This window comes from Erithacus rubecula (assembly GCF_903797595.1).
Source record: "Erithacus rubecula genome assembly, chromosome: 3".
Taxonomy (NCBI): Eukaryota; Metazoa; Chordata; class Aves; order Passeriformes; family Muscicapidae; genus Erithacus; species Erithacus rubecula.
The window spans coordinates 90,637,379-90,657,033 of NC_136689.1; the positions used below are offsets into that span (position 1 = coordinate 90,637,379).

Consider the following 19,655-nt stretch of genomic DNA (forward strand, 5'->3'; position numbering starts at 1 on the left):
GCACTGTGTGCACTCAGCAGCTGAGGATGTGGTTTGTGTGTAGCTTGCATTGATAGCGCAAACGAAAGAGGCAGCAAGAAGGGGTGGGTATGTGTCTGTGTGTGCCATGTACTGCACTCTCTGTTTTCTGCCAGCTGATCACCCAGTCCCTGTTCTTCTATACAGATAAGGTAAAAATTGCATAAAACATAAATATGTCCTTGTTGTGACACTGCATATAAAAATAGATCCTTCTAAATTTTTTAACTGTTATAAGATAGAAACTGAGCTCAGAACAGAGCGTATTGACAGAAAAATACCCCACTCATACAGTTCAGAATCAGCCCCCACACTGAAGATTTTTTACCCTCCATGTAAATTGGTCTGCAGTAGAAACCCTAACAAGATCATTAAATATAAAAGCACTACTGGATGCTGGGAAAATACTGTGCTGCCCATATATATATGTATGCATCTCCATAGACATGCATGAATAGCCAGCATCAATGCCATCGATTTGAATAAAGAAAAAATACACAGTATTGAAGTGACTTTGCTTGTAACTGATTTATTTTTTTGAAACTGTCAGAACTGTAAATGTTTCTTCAATGTTAAAGTCTTAGGTTTAATAAAGAATTATTAAGGTTTACTAGGAATAATAAGCCACTAAAGTAACTCTTGGTGGGTGTGGCCAAATAGAAAAACATTACTGTTACACTGAAGTAAAATGGAGGGGTTTTTGTTGTTGTTATTGGGGTTTTTAAAGGCTTTTCCCCCCCCTTATTTTGGAACCTAAATTGATGCTTATTTTCAGAATTAATGATACTGTTATAGCATGTCAAAATAAGAGCTTTTGACTTGCCAATATATATCATTAATTACCCTAGGAAAAGAAAAATCACATCTGCGCTGGTGCAGTTCTTGGCTTTTCTAGGGCTGATCAATAATCACATTGTGCATTCATTCCTCCTAGCCCCCCACCCTGTGAGGTCAACTTTAACTACTAGTCCTTACATTTCAGAAAAAGGGCATAGACTGCCTTATGCATTAGTAGTATCAGTCTCAGTCTTCCTTTGAGTTTAATTTACTGTTACCCATCAAAAAATCAGTAACTTTTTGTTTTTTAAATTTATTTATCTGTAATTTTTCAGAAGAGCTTTTCTCTTCTGCCTTCTGGTATTGTGCTGAGAGGTCTCGGTAGAAACTGGACTTGGGATGCTGAGGTTTGCTATGGTTGTGCTATTTAAATGGATCCTCTCTTGATTGTATTGTAGCATCTGACAATGACAATGGGAGAACAACAGTTTCAGGGCCTCATGTCTGGATGGTAACGCAGCTGCTGCAATAAAGTCTTGTTATGGTTGACCAGTCACATTTGGACAGTTATTTCTAATTAGAAGTTCTTATTTGCGTTTCATTAGAAAATAGTTTGAAGCAAGCTGGTAGATGTTCGGGTGAAGTTGGTTCATTTTTTCCTCCTTACTTTGAAAGATTAATGTTGCTTTTTGTTTTGTTCTGCACCCAGAATAAGTAGCCTGGAAAAAATCTTGCTGTTAAAATAAGTGCGCTTTTTTTTTTTTTTTTTTTTTTTTTTTTTTTTTTAAATATAATGGTCTCCAGCAACTGCTGTAAAATAAAGGATTATTGTGGTTAGTTCTGTCAGTGTCAGACATCACCAATAGTTTTAAGTCTTGTGATGGCATTTTGTGATTTCTGCATTGTTGGTTTTTTTTTCATGAAAGTACTAGTGTTAGTGGTTCCCTTTTATTCATTTCTTCATATTAGGGGAAAATGTAGTTTGTTCATAATGGATTATTGATTGGTCTGCGAACAGCAGAAGCCCCAAGGCCTTGTCATCAATGGTACTTACTCTCCCAATAGTGAATGCATCACTTCATGCAGCCATTCTCAACCTCGGTCTGTAGAATATAAACCCGTAATTGTTACTCTTGTGCAGCACAGTTTTTAGGGAGAGGAACTCTTCATTGTCATTATGGGATTTTCCCCCTCAATTTGTTCAAAGAATAGTCCCTTTGTTTTGGTAGCAAGATAAAGCTTGTCCTGGATGTTAATGATACATTTCAATTCATTGCTTAGAATACTACAGTGTAACTAGTAAAGTACATTTCTTTGTCTCTCAGAAGACAAACACGCACAGTACACTAAAACACAAAGTATGTACTGAGTGGGTGACAGCTCTGTGTTTCTCAACATACCCTGTAGCAGTGTGAAAACAAACTCCCCCCACTCACCCTTGCTCCTGAACTGATTCCTGAGGACCCACAAAAAAATCTGGGTTACAGAAGTTTTTTGCTGATTTCATTTTGAGAGCAATCACCTCGTTGCAAATGAATACCTCCAGCTTTGTCAGCATTAGTGTTTTTAACCTTTATTTAATGTATTCCTTCCTCTGCTAAGGGTGTGGCATCATTTGGGAAAGGCCTGACTCTGCTTTCCTGGCTGCTGCTTGGATGCCTGCTGCAAAATGTCATTAGCTCATGGAGGGAGAAAGACACAAAAACACATGATGTATTTGGAGAAGCTCAAAATAATATCTCAGGGTTCAGACAACAAACTTTGCAAATGGGAAGAGCTTCACCAGCTGCAGGGGAAGGCTGGTTGAAAATAATTAAACAAAACGTTTTGCAAAATGCTGCCCAAGGATTTTAAAAGCCTGAGCGGAAGTAGATTAATAGAAGTTTCTTGTTTGTTTTCCCAGAAGCTTTTTATTTTTCTTTTTCAGTCCTGTGTCAATTTTGGCAGGCTTCAACAGACTTCAGGAGGTCTGTTATCAAGATTGCTACTTCTGATAACTGAATACATTTGGAAAATTTGCCAATCTTCTGCAGCTGGCTGGGGATTTTTGAGTAGGTTTTTACTGGGTTAGTTTGGGTTATTCTCAAAAAATCAATTTAGAATTATGCTGCCTTTACCTTTATAGGCTGCAGAATTCCAGAATTTCCTGCAAATTCAGGTACAGGCATACTGTTTGAAGATAAGCTCGTTGCTCTGTGCTGTGGTGCAGTCTGTGGTCCATAGTCTGGTGATATGGTCTGTAAGAGGCATTTGGGTAGGGCTGGTGTGTAAATGAGAACGACAGGATAGATCCTTTACTCAGGGTGATGGACTGATGATCCCCATGGGATGTGGCTGCTCAGAAGCCATGTCCCCTCACAAAGTGATGTGCAGGTAGAGCAAGGCTGGTGTGTGTGGAGGACAGAGTGTGGCCTAGGGAGGAGACATGGAGGGGGAGAAAGGTCTCTGTGGTTCAGTGAGCTTGAAGGCTGGTGGGGCAGCTGTGAAATGTTCTCTGTCTTTTGTTTCCTCTCGTCTTGCACTTTGCTCTTGTCTGGGGTCTTTGCTCTGAATGGCAAAGAGGCAACCTGAGCCTTCTCACATCTCCAGGTTGCTGTTCTTAAAAAACACAACTTCCTCAAATTCATCTAGATATTTACATGCTATGTCCTATAATTTCATCATCTAGAAGGAATTCCAGTAAGATACTTTTCCACAAGATCATGCCTCCCATAGGTTTTCTTTTTTTTAAGTCCTTGTTGCTTTTGACAGAGGAACATGATGGAGTGATTGCAGTGTGTGTTCAAACCTCTTGGAGATTAGAATACCGATTATTTCTCCAGTGCATTTATCTTTCCAATGGGACTTTAAATACACCCAGATTGAAAGCAGTTTGTTTTAAAAGATACACTGTGCTATTTGGATAGGTCTTCCCAAATTGTATTTTCTTCTTTAACACTTATTGAAGAGTTTTCCCTTCTTGCCACTATAGACCATGCAATGATGATTTTTAAAATCATGTTTAACTGAGGAGAAATTGAACAAAAATATATAGTTTGCTTGTCCTGTGTTGGATCAGGAGTAATGTTGTGTGTTTGTCTGCACTGCACAACATATTTGTATGTAAGAAATGAATTTGTGATTGCTTCCACAGCCTCACTGGGAAAGCCATGGATGATGATGGAAAAGATGCTGGGGCTCTCTGGTGACAACAAGTCACTTTGGTCAAATGCTCTTTCTCTGAAAGGAAACAACTCTATCCAAGTTAGTTTTAAAAACCAGAAGAGTTCTGATGCCTAAATGTTTGAAATAGAGTGGATTTTGACAAGTACTTGCTTTAAGCATGTAGGAAAGCTTGTCTTCTCTTTAGGGGCACAAGGGAATAAAAAAAGTTAGTTTGTATTTGTTCCCATGTGGGTCAAGGCAAAGAATCTATGAGGCAATGGTACAGGAAAAAACCTTATTACTAAAATATTTGGCTGTGCAAAGGCATTTATTTCTCAGCCCACCACCCCTCCTGTTTTGGGTCTTTGTCCATGTTTCTCTTCCGTCTTGTTTTATATACCAAACTCACATGTAAACAGTGATGATAAGTGTATTTTAAAGGGGCCAAAAATGCCTCATGGATACAGCCCAGGCGTTTCTTACATGAACTGCTGATTCCTAGTCCAACACAATAAACTAAATCTAGTTTCTTTGCCCCTTAGAGCTCCTCCAAGTAGCTGGATGGCATTTGGCATCAACTGAAGTGTCATTAAAACACACAAAGTATTTTTGAAGACTGCATATTACTTTATGGCTTACATTCACTTGTGTTTTCATATGGTCTCTATGCCGGTGGGGATTTCTATGCTGTGACAGTCTGGGAGGAATCTGCAGGCTGGGTGTAACTTTGCTGTGGATTCTGTGTGATGAGCCAGTGCTGTGGAACTTCAGGGTGAGCTTGGACCAAAGCACTGAAAGGCTGCTGGTCACCACCTGAAATTACTGAGAGGTGAAACACTTTCAGTGGCCTGAGGGTAGCCGGAGGTGGATGCATTCCATGTGTGTGCTGATAGAGAATTATTTCAGAATACTTTAGGATTTGGAATTATTTCAAAATGCAACTATTTTTATCATCGCAGTCAGACAGAAAGAAACAAAGATAACTATGGTAAAATTTTACTCCTAATGAAAGAATAAGTGCTACTGTTTGATTTACCAGTTGACATCTTCCATTCATTGTGCCGTCTTTGATGTTTAGTAATTAATTCCGAGATAAAAATTAAAACAGAATATTATTTTCTATTGTTAGGATTCTTTACAGGTGTTTTTCCCTTACTTTGTAAGTTTAGTCTTCTAAATGGAAACTTTTTTTCAAAGTTGTAATTTTATTTACTGCTGTACAGAGTGAACCAGCTATGTTATTCTGCAGAAAGACCCCTCTGGAAGAATTGCTTCTAAGTAGCCACTCAAATAATAAGAGGAGGGAGAAGTGAGTTGTTTATATATTTTACCAAAGCCAAAGATTGATCTTTACATACTTTGTAAAGTAAGCTCAGATTGGGTGAACATTCTTCACCCTCCTAGAATTTTGTCTGGAATATGAGACTTGAAATCTTGTGAGTCTTATATGTGCATGAATTTGAATAATTTAAGTCTAGGAATACTTTATTTCAACTTTTAAAGCTACAGATTGCAGTGCATTGGGCAAGATAAAGTAATAAAGATGAAAAAAAAGTGCTCAGAATATTTTTGTGAAGACAGTAACACTTCCTTTAAGTATTTTAGACTAATAAAATTGCTCAGTAATTTTTAAGTCTGACATTTTTTCCCCTCAGGCCTAATTTAATACAGGACTACGGGGATCTCCTGTGAGTGGCTAATACCCTTCTTATAAGTGATGCTTTCTTCATAGCCTCATTTTCATAACTAAGTTTCATTAATGAAAATGCTATAAATAATTAAAGTGAAATATGTAAAGACTAAGCCCAGGGAATCTGTGGCCAAGTAAACAAAGGGACTGAATCTTTGGATCTACATGTGCTTGGACTGCTGTGTACAGCTTTCTTGTCTAAGCTTGGCTCTTAAATCTCTTTTGAACTTTCAGACAGGAAACACTGCAGAAAGTTGAGTTAAAATGAGCACTACATTTTAAAATAATAAAAAAGTCATTAGTCTAAAAATCAACCTGCCAGTTGGAGCAGTATTCTCACTGTTGTGAGCTGCAGAAAACTAAGAATGTAGAAAACACTGTATAAAATACATGAAAAAAATTGCTCCAGAAGCTTTATTTTTTTTTTTATTTTTTATTTTTGAAGCAGTGTGGAACATTTCAGAAGAAGCTGTTGCTTGCATTTAGCACAGGATACTTGAACAAGAGCCTGGTGTTTCTTTTTATGATTTAAGGCCTTGTAGGTTAAATCTTTGATTATAAGGCAATGTGGGTTTTTACTTGGTGGTTTTAGGTTGTGTGTCAGATAAATAAGAAGTTACTTGAAGTTGTTTCATCCACTGATGGGCAGTATAAACTTGTATTTTCTGTTTTGTGTATTTGTACCTTCTGGTGCAGCCACAATTTCAGTGGCTGACATCCTTTATTCACCCAAGAAGTCTTTTCTCAGGCTGTCCCTCAGCTTGATTTTAAATTACTAATTTTAAAAATTAGTTTACATTCTGTAGTTTGTGAACTTCCTGCTCATATGGACTTCTGGATGAGATATCTACTTTTTCTTTTTTTAATAATAAAAAAGGCTTAATTCAAGAAATGAAATTGCTTTTGTAACTCATCCTTTAAATGTTACTGCCAGCTCTCTGAGGAAAAGGCATTTTGGGTTTGATGCTGTTTGAGAACTCCTAACATGCTGAATGGATACTAGATATGCAGAAAATCCAGCCCAGAAATGAATGTCTTGTAGCAAATAAGAGGGCTGGATTAAATTAAATGTAATGAAGTTCTTCTGTAGCCTGTAACTGAGATGAGCATTGCAACAGTCTTGCTTTTTGTTTGGCTCATACTGGTGATGTGGTTAGACTGCTTATTTACGTATTGAAGAGACTCAGAGGTGAATACAGTGAGAAATTTTAAAATTTGCAGCTGTAGGTCTGCAGCTCTTTGTTGAGTCATAGATGTCAAATGATGGATGTGGGAATATATGGTCTTGTTAGTGCTCTGCATATTTTTAGCTACATTTTAAGAAGCTGATGTTTTCTTAATGTGGCAATAGATCAGTTCTCTTCATTAGAGAATGCTGTCTGTGTTCTTTGATCTTAGTCATGTGGTGTTTGTAGTCCTTAATGAGGATAGGAGGGGGGAAGATTTTGTTTTACAGTGTAGTAATTGGAAGAGAAACAGCTTATGTGGATTTTGATCATTGTTTTTTGCTGTATACAAGGTCCTGGTGTATTTGATCTTGCACTAAGATACTGACCCTTGGATTTATTCATGAAAAAATGCAAAACTGCTTAACCTTTTATTAATCTGATTGGTTTATCGAAGTTTTTTCTTGTTTTGTTTGTTTGTTTATGGTTAAAATTCTGTGTCATTGAGGTGGGTGGTGGTGCCATTTCCTGTGTGTCATGTTGACATAAATCACTCAGATTTGAGGTAATTTGATAGCTGCGTTATCACTTTGCTTTATTAGTTTGAGACTAAAATTTTTTCTTGGAGGGTTTTTTTTTTTAGTTCAGTGTCCAGCAGGAAATAACTTTTAGTTTTCATGAGTGCTTTGTCAGGCTCTGCATTCTTGTTTGCTCTGTAATCAAAGTACTGAGCGTTCTCAGCCTCTGCGCCTTTCTGTGCCTGCCACTTCAAGCACAGCCGAGCTGTCTGAGACACAAAGTAATGCAGTTGCCAGCAGGAATATGATACTTGCTAAAGTCTCTAGGAAAGCCTTTTATCTTTGGCAAGTACGTATTTTACATGAAATTACACATGATGGTAAAGCCACAGATTTAAAGTGTAATAACCCCCACAAGAAATGTTGTCCTCATTTATGGTGTATTTTTAGCCACTTCTGCCTGGTTTTAAAACAAAAAGTATTTTTAAAGTTTGTGCTTCGTTCAAGACACTGATGTCAGTGTATGGAAATGAGTGTTTGCTCTTTTATGGATTTTACTTATTTGGTAATTATGCTTGTCATTGAAGTCTAGAATGTCAACAAAAAGAGAAGTTACTGCCTTTTGGTGCAATAAATTGTCATATGGTGTGCTTCTGAGTGCAGAGTGAGTGATGGAAGCTGTTGAATTCAAAACATGAATAGGTTTGAATATATTTAAGAATCTGTACATTTGTATGATTTTATTCTTGTTTCAGGTGATCTATGCCATCTACTTACAGAAATAAATCGGTGCTGTGGAGTCTGTGGAGCAGCTGAAAGGAGGCACGTTACCCTGAGAATGAAGCAATAAAACGCCTCTCTGCAGAGCCGTATGATTGAAAACACGGTCCAACCCTCCTCTGCTGCCGGACATGCTTTTGTCCTCCTGCCCCGCTTACCCACTGTTGCAGTAATACAGATGGATCGTAGCAGAGAGGTGGAAATGGAGTTACGGAGATCCTCCAGCCCTGGCAAGCTAAGCAAGAGCGACGTGGATGCTGACAAGACCATGTGCCACAGCTGTTGCATCTGCGGTAAAAGTTTCCCTTTTCAGAGCTCCCTGTCACAGCACATGAGGAAGCACACAGGTGAGAAGCCCTACAAATGCCCTTACTGCGATCACAGAGCTTCCCAGAAGGGCAACCTGAAGATCCACATCCGCAGTCACAGGACAGGCACTTTAAGCCAGGGGCACGAGGCAGAGATGGGAGAGGCGCAGCTGGGGGAGATGGGCGTTTCAGAAGGCCTTGGAGGGTGCACCAGCCCCACTAAAAGTACATCCGCCTGCAACAAGATCTTGAACGGTACCGCTCAGCTCGATAACAGCAAGATCTTGTTGAGAAGCAGCAAGAAGGAGGTCACAGAGATGGCACCAGCCAAGGAGGATGGCAAGCTGACCTCTTACCAGTGCACCTTCTGCAAAAACAAATTTGAAAGGAAGAAGGACCTGGAGCAGCACCTGCAGCAGGTCCACAAACCGTTCAAGTGCAGGCTGTGCAGCTACATGACCCTGAGGGAGGAGACGCTGCTAAACCACATAGAGAAAGACCATATAACAGCTCAGGTCCCCAATGGGGAGAGCTACACCGAGAACTGCAAGAGCGAGCTGAATGCGGGCGAGTTCCCGTGCGAAGTCTGTGGTCAGACCTTTAGTCAAACCTGGTTCTTGAAAGCTCACATGAAAAAGCACAGGGGCTCATTTGATCACGGGTGCCATATTTGCGGCAGGAGATTCAAAGAGCCCTGGTTTCTCAAAAACCACATGAAGTCGCATGGCCCCAGGTCTGGGAGCAAAAACAAACCAAAAAATGATTTGGAGCTGATTGCCACTATCAATGACGTGATACAAGAGGAGACAATTGTGACAGGCCTATCTCTGTATGAAGTTTGCACCAAGTGTGGAAATCTGTTTACAAATATGGAAAGCCTGAAAGTGCATAATGCTGTTCACTACCGTATGCAGCCAGGCAGGACCGGGGATAAAGCTGAGGGCTTGACTGATGGGAGCCTGAACTCCTCGGTGACCAAGCAGTTTTTCTTGCAGTGTCTCAATCTGCTGCCATCTGTAGGGCTGGACAGAGTTACGAGAGGACAGGCTGGGAAAAGAGTAGCTGAGCTGGATCCGGTCAGTAGCTACCAAGCTTGGCAGCTGGCCACCAAAGGAAAAGTAGTAGAGCCCTCAGAGTATGTGAAGTATGTGGGGTGGGATGAGGCCCTGGCAGATGCAGACGTGACTTACGACAAGGATAAGAGGGAGTATATCCTTGTGAACCAGGAGAAGCGCAAGCGCGACCAGGACTCTCCCAGCCAGCCCAAGAAGAAGAGCTGCACCGGTGGGCGCCTGGAGAAAGCCGGCAGTGTCCCAGCGGGGGAGAGCTGCCCACTGGCCCCGGCGGGTCTGGACTATCGCCCCGCCTCGCGGCAGGGCCGGCGGGGCCCCCAGAACAAGTCCACCGAGTGCTTCGAGTGCGGCAAGATCTTCCGCACCTACCACCAAATGGTGCTGCACTCGCGGGTGCACCGCAAGGAGCGCAGGAGCGAGGGTGGCGCGGCCGCCCAGCCCGACCGCGACGGCTCCAGCAGCGAGGAAGGGGACTCGGGCTCCGTCAGCGGGCCCAGCACCCCCGGCTCTGCGTCCGCCCCCGACGACTCCGCCACCTCCGGCCTGGGAGAGGAGGGCGCTGAGGAAAGCTCGGAGGAAGGAGCAGCCAACCCCTTGCTAGGTAAGGTCGCTCCCAGCTTTGTCGTTGTTGCTGTGTCTCCTGGCCTGGGACGCAGCCATGACCAGAGGGAGAAATACGTGAAAGCATTTGAGAGGTTTTGAAGGTCCCATGCCCTCTGCTTGTCTCAGTGTGGCAACTCATTTCTGCTGCAGGTAATAAAAGCTAGATGACGTTTTTGGAATGTGCTGGTGAACATGTATTTTGATGAAGAACACCTGAGAAGTACTTTGGTTGCCTATAGCAACACTGTCGGATAGAGTAGTGTTTTCCCTGGGTATCTTGGGGGCTGTTTTTCCACCATTCATGGGTGTCCTGTGCAGTTCTGCCTGCAGTGTACAGGTGTAGCCTGCGTAGCCCCAAAGCACATAAACTTGTTAAGCGCCAGCGTGAGAGGAGTCTCTCTCCTCTTCTCCGCTTCACTTCCCAAATTGTGTTTATAACTCCAAAGGCTATAATTAATCTCTCTGGATTAAAGCGGTCCTTTGAGCCCAATGCTACTAAATGGAACAAATTATTCTCCAAATAGCAGCAAAGTAAATATTTAAAAGAACACCATTAAGCACTTTCGTATCTTTTTTTTTAAAATCCTTTATTTTTGTTGTTCACCATGCTTTGTTTATAATACCCTTTTAGAAATGTGAGATTAACCATTCTTTCCTTACTAGCCCTTCTGCTGGTTTTTGTTTGTTTTCTGTTTGGTGAACAAAACCAGTTTCCTCTCATTTTCATTCCTTTTGTTGTGAAGAACATAGTTATCTATAGAGTTAAACTCATTTTCAAGACCATCGTGGATGAAGTAATCTGCACCATTGTGGAAGAAAGTGGGTTTATTCAATTACCTTGCTCTTTTAGGAAATTATATAATGTTGTCTTTTCTCCTGGCTTCAGACCCCACAGCAACAAAGCAGCATTTTCCAGAATTGTGAATTGTTACATGTTTTTCATAAATTTTTGCAGCAGTGTTGGATATATTAAAATTAATCCAAGAACACCAATTTTTTAATGTTTTTTTCCTCCTTTTCATAAATAAGCAGCTCCAATAATCTGGTGACAAGCTAGATTCTTAGAGATTCTTAAATATTTTCAGTATGGCTACTTGCACGTTTAAAAGACTCAGAATTTGGCTTTCCCATCTGCTGTTGTATTCTTGAACACTTAAATTTCTTTATTCATACATGCCTACTTTGTTGCAAGTCCATCAGCTGCCACCTGAAAAACCTAGGTACAGCTGACACAAGGTGTGGTGATAAAATTGCAGCTTTGTCTAGGGTGAAGTGGGGCTGCCATGTTTCACCAGTGTAATGTACAGTGCTGTGATGAGAACTGCTGTGATGGAAAACATCTCTCTGGAGGTGGGTTAGAAACATTGCAACTCTTCTTTGTATGATGTTCAAATAGGAAAGCTGTTCTTACACACTCTCCATATTTTATTTCTAACAAGAGGAGTTGTCTCCTATCTTTGCCTGTTCTACTTCTTGCCTCAACTCAGGCTTTGAGCCCTTCTTGCAGGAGTGAAAGGGGAGAGTTAATGTCACAGCACTTTGGTCTTATAGGAATTGAAGTCACTGGTTTAACTGATGCCAGCAACTGGAAACTCATTTCTTTGGGTACCAAATTGATCCTTGTTTGCATTAACTGTAAAGAAGCAGCAAACTGATAGGCCTGTATAAAGGAACATTTCGGAAAAGTGATATATTTGCAATGATGGGCTGGGAGGGTGGCTGCTGTGTTTTATATTTGCTAACATCACAGCTGAAGAGCTAATCAAGTATTTAATTGGCTAATGGGAAACATTTCAGTGCAAGAGAAATGCTCCTATTAATAGAGGTTATTTAACTCAAATCACTGTTTCAATGAAGGGAACAATTTTTACAAATGACAGGGGTTTTTTTTAATTTGAAAGAAAGTTTAAGATTTTTTTGCTTATTTCTTTCGTCATGTTTAAAAGGAGTTTTCATAGGTAAATATTCAGAACTAAAGTTTCCCAATTGTCTCTTTTTTGGTATGCAGATTTGTTGGCATTGCCCTGGTATTGTGTTCTAAGAAACAATGTCCTTCTGTCCAACAAGCTGTAGGATTAATTTTACTCTTGCAGATTCTGCTGTAACTCAAAGAGGGATTTTTCCCCCCTTCCCTATGAACAATAGCTTAAGGTGTATGAATATAGGCCAGATTCTGCCCTCATGCATGTGCCTGCAGAAATGAGGTGTTCTGATACGGCCTTGAAGCACATTTTGTCCTAGAACTGCTATAGTTTGCTATCCTTTGCTGCAGCTTTTTTTAGTTACTCTTCCAGGTGAAGATTTTCCATCAAGAATAGAGCTCCAGCCCCTTGGATAGGCTTCTTCCCCAGCAGAGGCAGACAAGCAGGGCTCTCAGTTCCCGTTCCTGAAATTATTTCTATAGCATTGTTTTTATTCAGGCCGTAATTAAGAAAATCTTGTCCTACTCATAAGTTTATATAAAATCTGTTGGGTTTTGTTATTTTTTGCTTTCCTATCTTTACTCCTTCTTTCCCCCTTTGACACATTACTATGTTATCCTGTGTCAGAAAAGGGCCTTGAGACAGCCAAGTATTGAATGTGTGGCCTTGACTCAGCTGAAAGTATTTCTTTGTGCATTTAATTCTTAATCTGAGGGGTGCTGTTGACAGTGTCTTGCAGCAGGGAGGCTGGCAGGGCACCTCTGTGGTCACTTTGGGCCAGCAGGTGTAGGGGCTGAGGGTGGCAGGAGCAGCAAATATTGACTGGGCTCACTGGGAAAAGAGCAAGAATTGGGGTTGAGAGCTTCCAGGGCAGACACTCCTTTGTTCTTAACACGTCTGTAATTTGCCCTTGCTGCCTTTGTATAGTAACATCATGATTTCCAGGCACTGGGGTGTAGTGTTGCAAACCCAGTTTATCAGCTCTGGGGGTAAAGTGGCTGCCTGCAAAGTGTCCTTCATCTGGTTGGAGGGAGGGTAAAACCAAGTTTTCTGGAGTTGCACATAGTGTACTGTGTGATACCTGTCATGCAGAGATCAGGCATGAAGTATTTGTGCTTGGTGTGACAGCCATGTGGGAAGAGGTGGCTCAGAGGGTGTTGGCTTTGTTGAGACCAGACTGAATATTTTTGAGGTGTTCCTGCCCCAAATGATTCTTCATGTTTATTTATCATTTGAGCCAATTGCAAAACTGGACCTGAATGTTCACCGAGTTGCATCCAAAGCTGTGTGAACCATCTGTAGGTTGCTGCTCACTTCTCCTCCAAACAGAAGGTTTTGATTTTGATTTTTTCATTACTTTCATTTTTCCCTGAAAAAAACCCCAGAGATATGACTGACAAAGGAGAGAGATTATAGATGTGTTGATAAAAGTGAAAGGAAAACTTTGTTTTATAATCTTTCAGCTCCTCACCTAAAAGGTAGTTTTAGATATATCAAAGTAGTTTTAGTGGTTAGTATTTTTAAGGCAAGAGCCCCTTCATTGCCGTAGTGATTATTGCAGTGAAGATGTTTGGGTTTGCTACATAGGCTCTATGTCAGTCCTGAGATGAAGAAGGAAGAACAATTTTTGAGGCTGTGACTGCTGTTGACAGGTGAAAAGATGAGGAAAAGAAGTGAAAAGAATATAAATACCTCTTGGTTCTTGGCAAGCATGGAGTAAAAGCCCTTGCCTGAGATGGCCCAGCCAGTGAGGAAGTGCCATAAAGGTGGTACTTCTTCCAAGTTTCATAGGAAGTAAAGCTCAAAAACTCTCAGAAGAGCATGGCCAGAGACTGATTTAGTATAGTAATCTGAAGAAGAGACAGCTGCCTGTGAAAGCTTATACAGTCTTGGGGATGTAACACGTACCATTTATCCCAGGCCTGTTATATGGAAATCCTATATGGAAACTGGAATGCTGAATAGAAACATAATATTAGCAAGTTCTGAGAAAAAGAGTAGGGGAGATTTATGAAGCATAAACTTGGACTTTGTTTTGTTCAGATATGAATTATGACAAGTCCAAGAGCTGGAACTTTATTGAAAAGTGCATCTTTTCAGAAGTATTTTGATGTAAAATAATTAAAAACTAGAAGTTAGAGTTGCTTTAATATTTTAATAAAGCAGCAAGGCTGTAATTTTTAGGAGGAAAGCAACAGTGAGAATAAAACAGCTAAGCAAATGAAATTAGAAAAATAAAAATGTACAGTAATTCCAGAGAACAGAGCTAGTTCTAGTAGATGTTTTCTGTTGCTAGCATGAATTTATGGAACAGCTGCCAGTATCCAGTACCAGGACTTCATTGTTCTTACATGAAAGAGTGTTTCTCTGTGTGCAGGGGGAGATCTCTACATTAAATAAAAATCAAACATTTTTACTACATATCTTGATTAATTACACTTCAGATGTTTCTCATGCCAGTCTCTCACTTGATGTAAATCCCACAGTATTATGCTGCTAAAGGCAGTGCTCTTGGGGCATTTTACACTAAATGATATCTGGTTCTATATGTACAGTCTTAAGTATGTTTAAGTTGCTCAGCATATTTAGTTTGCTGAAGGAGCATGTAACAAACTGGAGAATGTTTCACTGCTGGACAATTGGTAACTATTGCCCCAGGCTTCCAAGAAATAAAGCAATTTCAAGAAGGAACAGTGTCTCAAAACTGTGAAGATAAGAGTGTTATGATGTGATTACATATTCACCAGTTAATTTGGGCATTGCTGAGGGGTGGTTGTTGCATATAAAACCCTTTCAGCTTTACAATTCAAACTCATTGCTTGGATTCTTAACTCCAGTGAGATCAATGAAACTCTGGGACTTGGAATTGTAAGCAAATTGATGATTCAAATGATAAGGGAAGTTAGGCAAGGACCCTGTGCCAGCAGTAAGAGATCCATTAGATGTTGCTTGAGGCTTAGCAGGGTTCAACTGTTCCTTAAAGCAAATTTGGACTAGATCTGTTACCTATTTTGTTACCTAGTTTGAGCACATCTGTTATTACCTTTTAGAAATTTCTCTTTCATATCTGCCTTGCTGTAATGCACATAGTCCAATCCTGATGCATGTTAGCAAAGCCATGTGCAGTGTGGTACTTTCTCATGATCTGAGATTGCTCTGCAAAACACTGCAGGTTGAACCATCCTTTTTTACCAGTATAGACCTGTGTGTATCTCCACAGTGGCACTTTGCTACCTTTTTTCTCCCTTTGGACTCTTGTACTCTCCTCAGGACTGTGGAGGATATCTCCTATGTGAAGGTACACACACACATATATATATATTCCTGTGGTTTTGCCCTCAGCAATAGGTTGTGCTTCTGTTTCTCTTATGGGAAGAGCTACTGAGGAAACAGGTAAACAGAACAAAATAGAAATTGTGCTGATTGTCCCAAGAAAATTGATAGCAAGAAGCGTTCTGGCAGCCAGGATCAATTCAGTGTGTCCTGAGAGGTCAGGAAGAGAGAAAAGCCATTGACATCTCAAAAGTGGTTAAAACCTCCCCTGGCAGGTGCACCTCACACACATGAAGTTGCTTGCCCCTTCTGTATTTTAGGCTGATGGTGGGAGCTATGCTTCAATAAACCCATGCAGAAATTATTTGATTGGAACAGGGCAGCAATGCTTTGGCATAAAGCAGTGTGTATCCTTTAATGCTGTCTATTAACCTGACACCATACCAACTCAGGAACATGCAACAATTGCCCTGTAGGAATCGTAGGTAAATTCCACTGTGTTCCTGATTACCACACTTTGCTCTGCATTACCAAGGGCTGTTTTACTCAGTCCTGTGTAATGTGGGTGGCCAGCAAGAGTGTTAAACAGCAATTCAAGTTCCTCTTGAAATGGGGCATGGTGATGAGGCACAGATAACACACAGCTCAAGTCAGAACTAAGGATTGCTGGCTGAGCTTGGGATACTTCAGTAGATTAATGACTTCTCGTGACAGAGATTGTTTTTTATTGCTCAGAGACAATTTCTTATGCAGCATTTTGAAGTCGTTAGACCAAGTGTAGCACTACTTTAATTCCTTGTAAACATTTCAGGGAGAGTATTAAGTGCAGAAGAACTTCATGCATGTCAAAGCTACTTCTGTTGTATTTAGCTTTAATTGTTAGTGTTCCTTTTTTGCAGGTTACCAGTGAGATAGAGGTATTATTTAGGCAGTTTATTGTACTGTACTTCTGTGATATGAACAACCAAAACACGGATCAGCTTGGAAGGAAAATTGTACAAGATGCTAAGAAAGAGATAGGTTTACCCAGCCTTTATTTTATCTCTTAGGAAGCGAGGAAGCAATTGTGGTTTCTTAAAGGGAGGTGATACTAGGATAGGCTTTGCCCTGAAGCTTATAGAAAATACCCAAGATTATTTTTTCATACTACTACTTACACAGTTTTTGGAAATGCTGTCCCAAGAGTTTCAGTGGATTGCTCATGTCTTTCTTTAGTCCATCCTGAGCTGTCAGTCACCATTCCGCACTTACCGTACACTAGCATTTAAAAAAAATATTTCCAAGGGTTTAGAAAGCTATTGGTCATCTTGGTTTCAGTTTGTGCATTCAAAATACCCCTTTATGTTTAGGTCAGTTGCACAGGGATTCCAGTGTTCATACTAGACTTTTAGCTCTTCTTCAGCAAATATGATAAATGTATGCATATAGAGATGTGCACTTGGGAATCCAGCTGCATAGAACCTTAGTTTTAACAAACCCCTCGCTTCTTGACAACTGCCCTGGCTGTGCTGCCTTGTAAAACTCAGTTTAGCATCTCTGTTAGTTCTTTGTACTGGATGTTTCTATTACATCAAACTATAGCATGTGAAATACTGCTTTGTGACATTTATAGCCAGAAGATTGCATTGTGTAGTACTTTTATTTTCAAGCAGTTTCTGATCAGTGAGCGAGGACTGCCTCCCCCTAGCTAGTAAAACAGGATTCAGGCAATGAAAATGGTGATGGTAGTGTTTTAATCTGATTCCCAAATACTTTGGTAGCTCCATGACTGTGCTTAGTGGGATTCTGCTGATCTGTAAATGATTGCTAACGAGAGGCTTGTATAAATGTCTTTAATGTTAAATCTTTTTGCTGTTCTTAACATTATGGTTTGCAGTTTGCCCCTGATCGAGAGTCAGATTTTCTTTTTTAGTGCATTAGGTTTGGCAGTAGGCACTCTGAGTGGATAGGGTGGGCTGAATTCTGCAGGAGCTGAAACTTGGGGGAGTCCCAGGGCTGCACAGGGTATAAAACTAATGTGTGGTTGGGGCTAGCATTGGTAGATAATTTGTTTTCTGCAGGTGTGTTTTACAAATACAAGTTTTACTAGGTCTCACTTGACTTCACTTTATTACTTTTCAACCCAGTAGTCTCATTCAGGCACTGGATTACTTTGCTGTGAAAGGGCCTGATTGTGGTACCAGTCTTACCAGTAAAAGTCAAGAGAAACTTTGCTGCAGTTAAGGGAACTCTTTATGATGGGAGCATCGATAGCTTTTCTTACTCTGTTTTCTTTTGATTGCCTACAAAATTTGTTGTCTGCAAGCCTGTATTTTTTAGGGACATGAAAAGCATATAGTGAATTTATTGAAACTGTGGAGGAAAACTTTGATTTTTGCATTATAATTTGCAGTGCCTTAGACCTTGAATGAGACTTTTGGATCCTTGTACTTAGTGTGTGATTTCTACTGTCCCATATTTTGTAACTGGCAGATAGGCATTATTTTCAATGCCCTGAATGGACTTGTAAATGTGTAGGGAACTTACTTTCATGGTGAATTTGTTTTTCTTGTTTATAGACAGCATGGGTTTGGACTGGAAAATTGCAGAATACTTTGGCCCTGGTACAGCAATAGTTATAACTGCTGGCTTGATTTTAAGCATAGAAGCAGTCAGATTGGAATCATTGTTAACTGCTTTGTTGAACCACTTGGCACCTAATGGCCTGAGATTAGAGAAGAATGGGGAAATCTTTCTTTTCTGTATTCAATGCCAGTGTAAATTGCATATCCTGAAATGTACCGTAGCATGCAAACTTTACAGGGGATAAGACTACGGGAGGAGCAAGTCTCAGAATTGTCTTTTGTGGATACTGTGTTGATGGATTTGGTTACGCTTTAGCAATGCTGAGGGCAAAAATCCAACCCTTCATCCTTTTAAAGTGCAGAAATTTTATTGAGGAGGTGTCCATGTGAAAGACAAGAATACTTGCTCAGTTGATGATTACTGTAACTTTGATATGGGTGCTTACTTCACATGGAATTGGAGGATGAGATACTCATCCTTGTATAGGACCCATGGGGAAGATCTGCCCTCCTGCTTTCAGAATTTTGTTTTCCAGGTTGGTAATCTCGAACCTCAGTTATTACTTCATTTTCTCTGCTACTTCAAATAGCAGAAAGACACATAGCCATTAAAATGATTGTCAGATCACAGATATAAAGCTAAAAAGCTTAGTTTTGTTTGGGAGCCAGAAGTTAGAATTTACTCTAAGTCAGATCTCTCTTTTTTTTTTTTTTTTTTTTTTTCTTTAAAGGATGCAAAATCACAGATTTTATTTATCTATTTAAAGACTAAATTTAGGGTTAGTTTATAATATAAGGCACTCCCAAACCTTGTGTTTCTTTGAGATAACAAATTCATCAGACAGTTGAAGGCATCAGCTACACCTAACAGCACTTCAGAGGTGTGTGTTATCTTAGGATAGCATATGTCTTGTGATGTCTTACTGCTTAAATAGCATTTGAGGCAAGCTGTTGTCAGCAAAACCTAAATATTTGGCAGGGAGAAAAAAGCATAACCACAAGGGAAATATATGGGTTCTTTGGGAAACGTGAACCTCAGGTCTAAAAGGCGCCTTTTTTTTTTTCTGTTTTTTTTTTCCTGTTCACCTCTCTCCTCCCGTGAAACATTTTCTGGGTGTTTTGACAGTAGAGGTCTTTCACCAGTGTCATGATGGTGAAAGACTGAATGCAATGATGCAGGATGATAATGAGTTTTAAAAGACTTCATCTCTTCCTGTGCCTGCTGTACCCAAAGGTGGAGGAGCAGATGCTGTGTTTGCCTGTTGCCTTTTGTTTTGGTAGGTGTGTAGCACTATTGAACAAAGGGTATGATCAGTTTTCTGTGCTTTAGCCTTTATTCAGTAGGTAGTAAAGCCTTTTTTTACTAGATAATGAAGCAAACAGATCTGTCTCTTCCCTTAAAAGAGAATTCAGGAAGTACAGCTTACACTGCACATGGAATATATTAGTCCTAAACTCCTTATAATACTTTGCAGAAGTTTCTTGTCTTTGCACGTCTGTATCCACATGCACAGTAATTTCCCAAAAATGTCTTAACCTTAAGTACTGCTGAAGCCTGGAGAAGACTTAAATAATAGCCAAACATAGAATGGCAAGTAAAGTTGTAACAGGAAAAAATTAATTTTTACTTGGATTGTTCTGGGACAACAAAATGAGTGCACATAAGTGAGGATCACTTACTTGCTACTGTAATGTTAAATATATTTGACAAGGAAGTCTCAATGCTATTATGTGTTATTTGTGTGGAAGTAGGGAGTGTTGTGCTTTTTTTAGTTTATTACACATGGATGTAACACATTAGTTATCATTCAAACACAAT

General features: G+C 40.1%; 1 protein-coding gene across 2 annotated transcripts in view; it reads left to right on the forward strand.

Moving 5' to 3' along the window:
• Positions 1-19,655, forward strand: part of ZNF516 (zinc finger protein 516) — a 96,717-nt gene that overhangs the window by 33,583 nt on the left and 43,479 nt on the right. For both annotated transcript variants that reach the window (XM_079301870.1, XM_079301871.1), the window contains exon 2: positions 8,069-10,075. In XM_079301870.1, coding sequence (XP_079157996.1) covers positions 8,185-10,075 — 1,891 coding nt within the window. In that variant the 5' untranslated portion in view covers positions 8,069-8,184. The remainder of the gene's footprint in view (positions 1-8,068; positions 10,076-19,655) is intronic.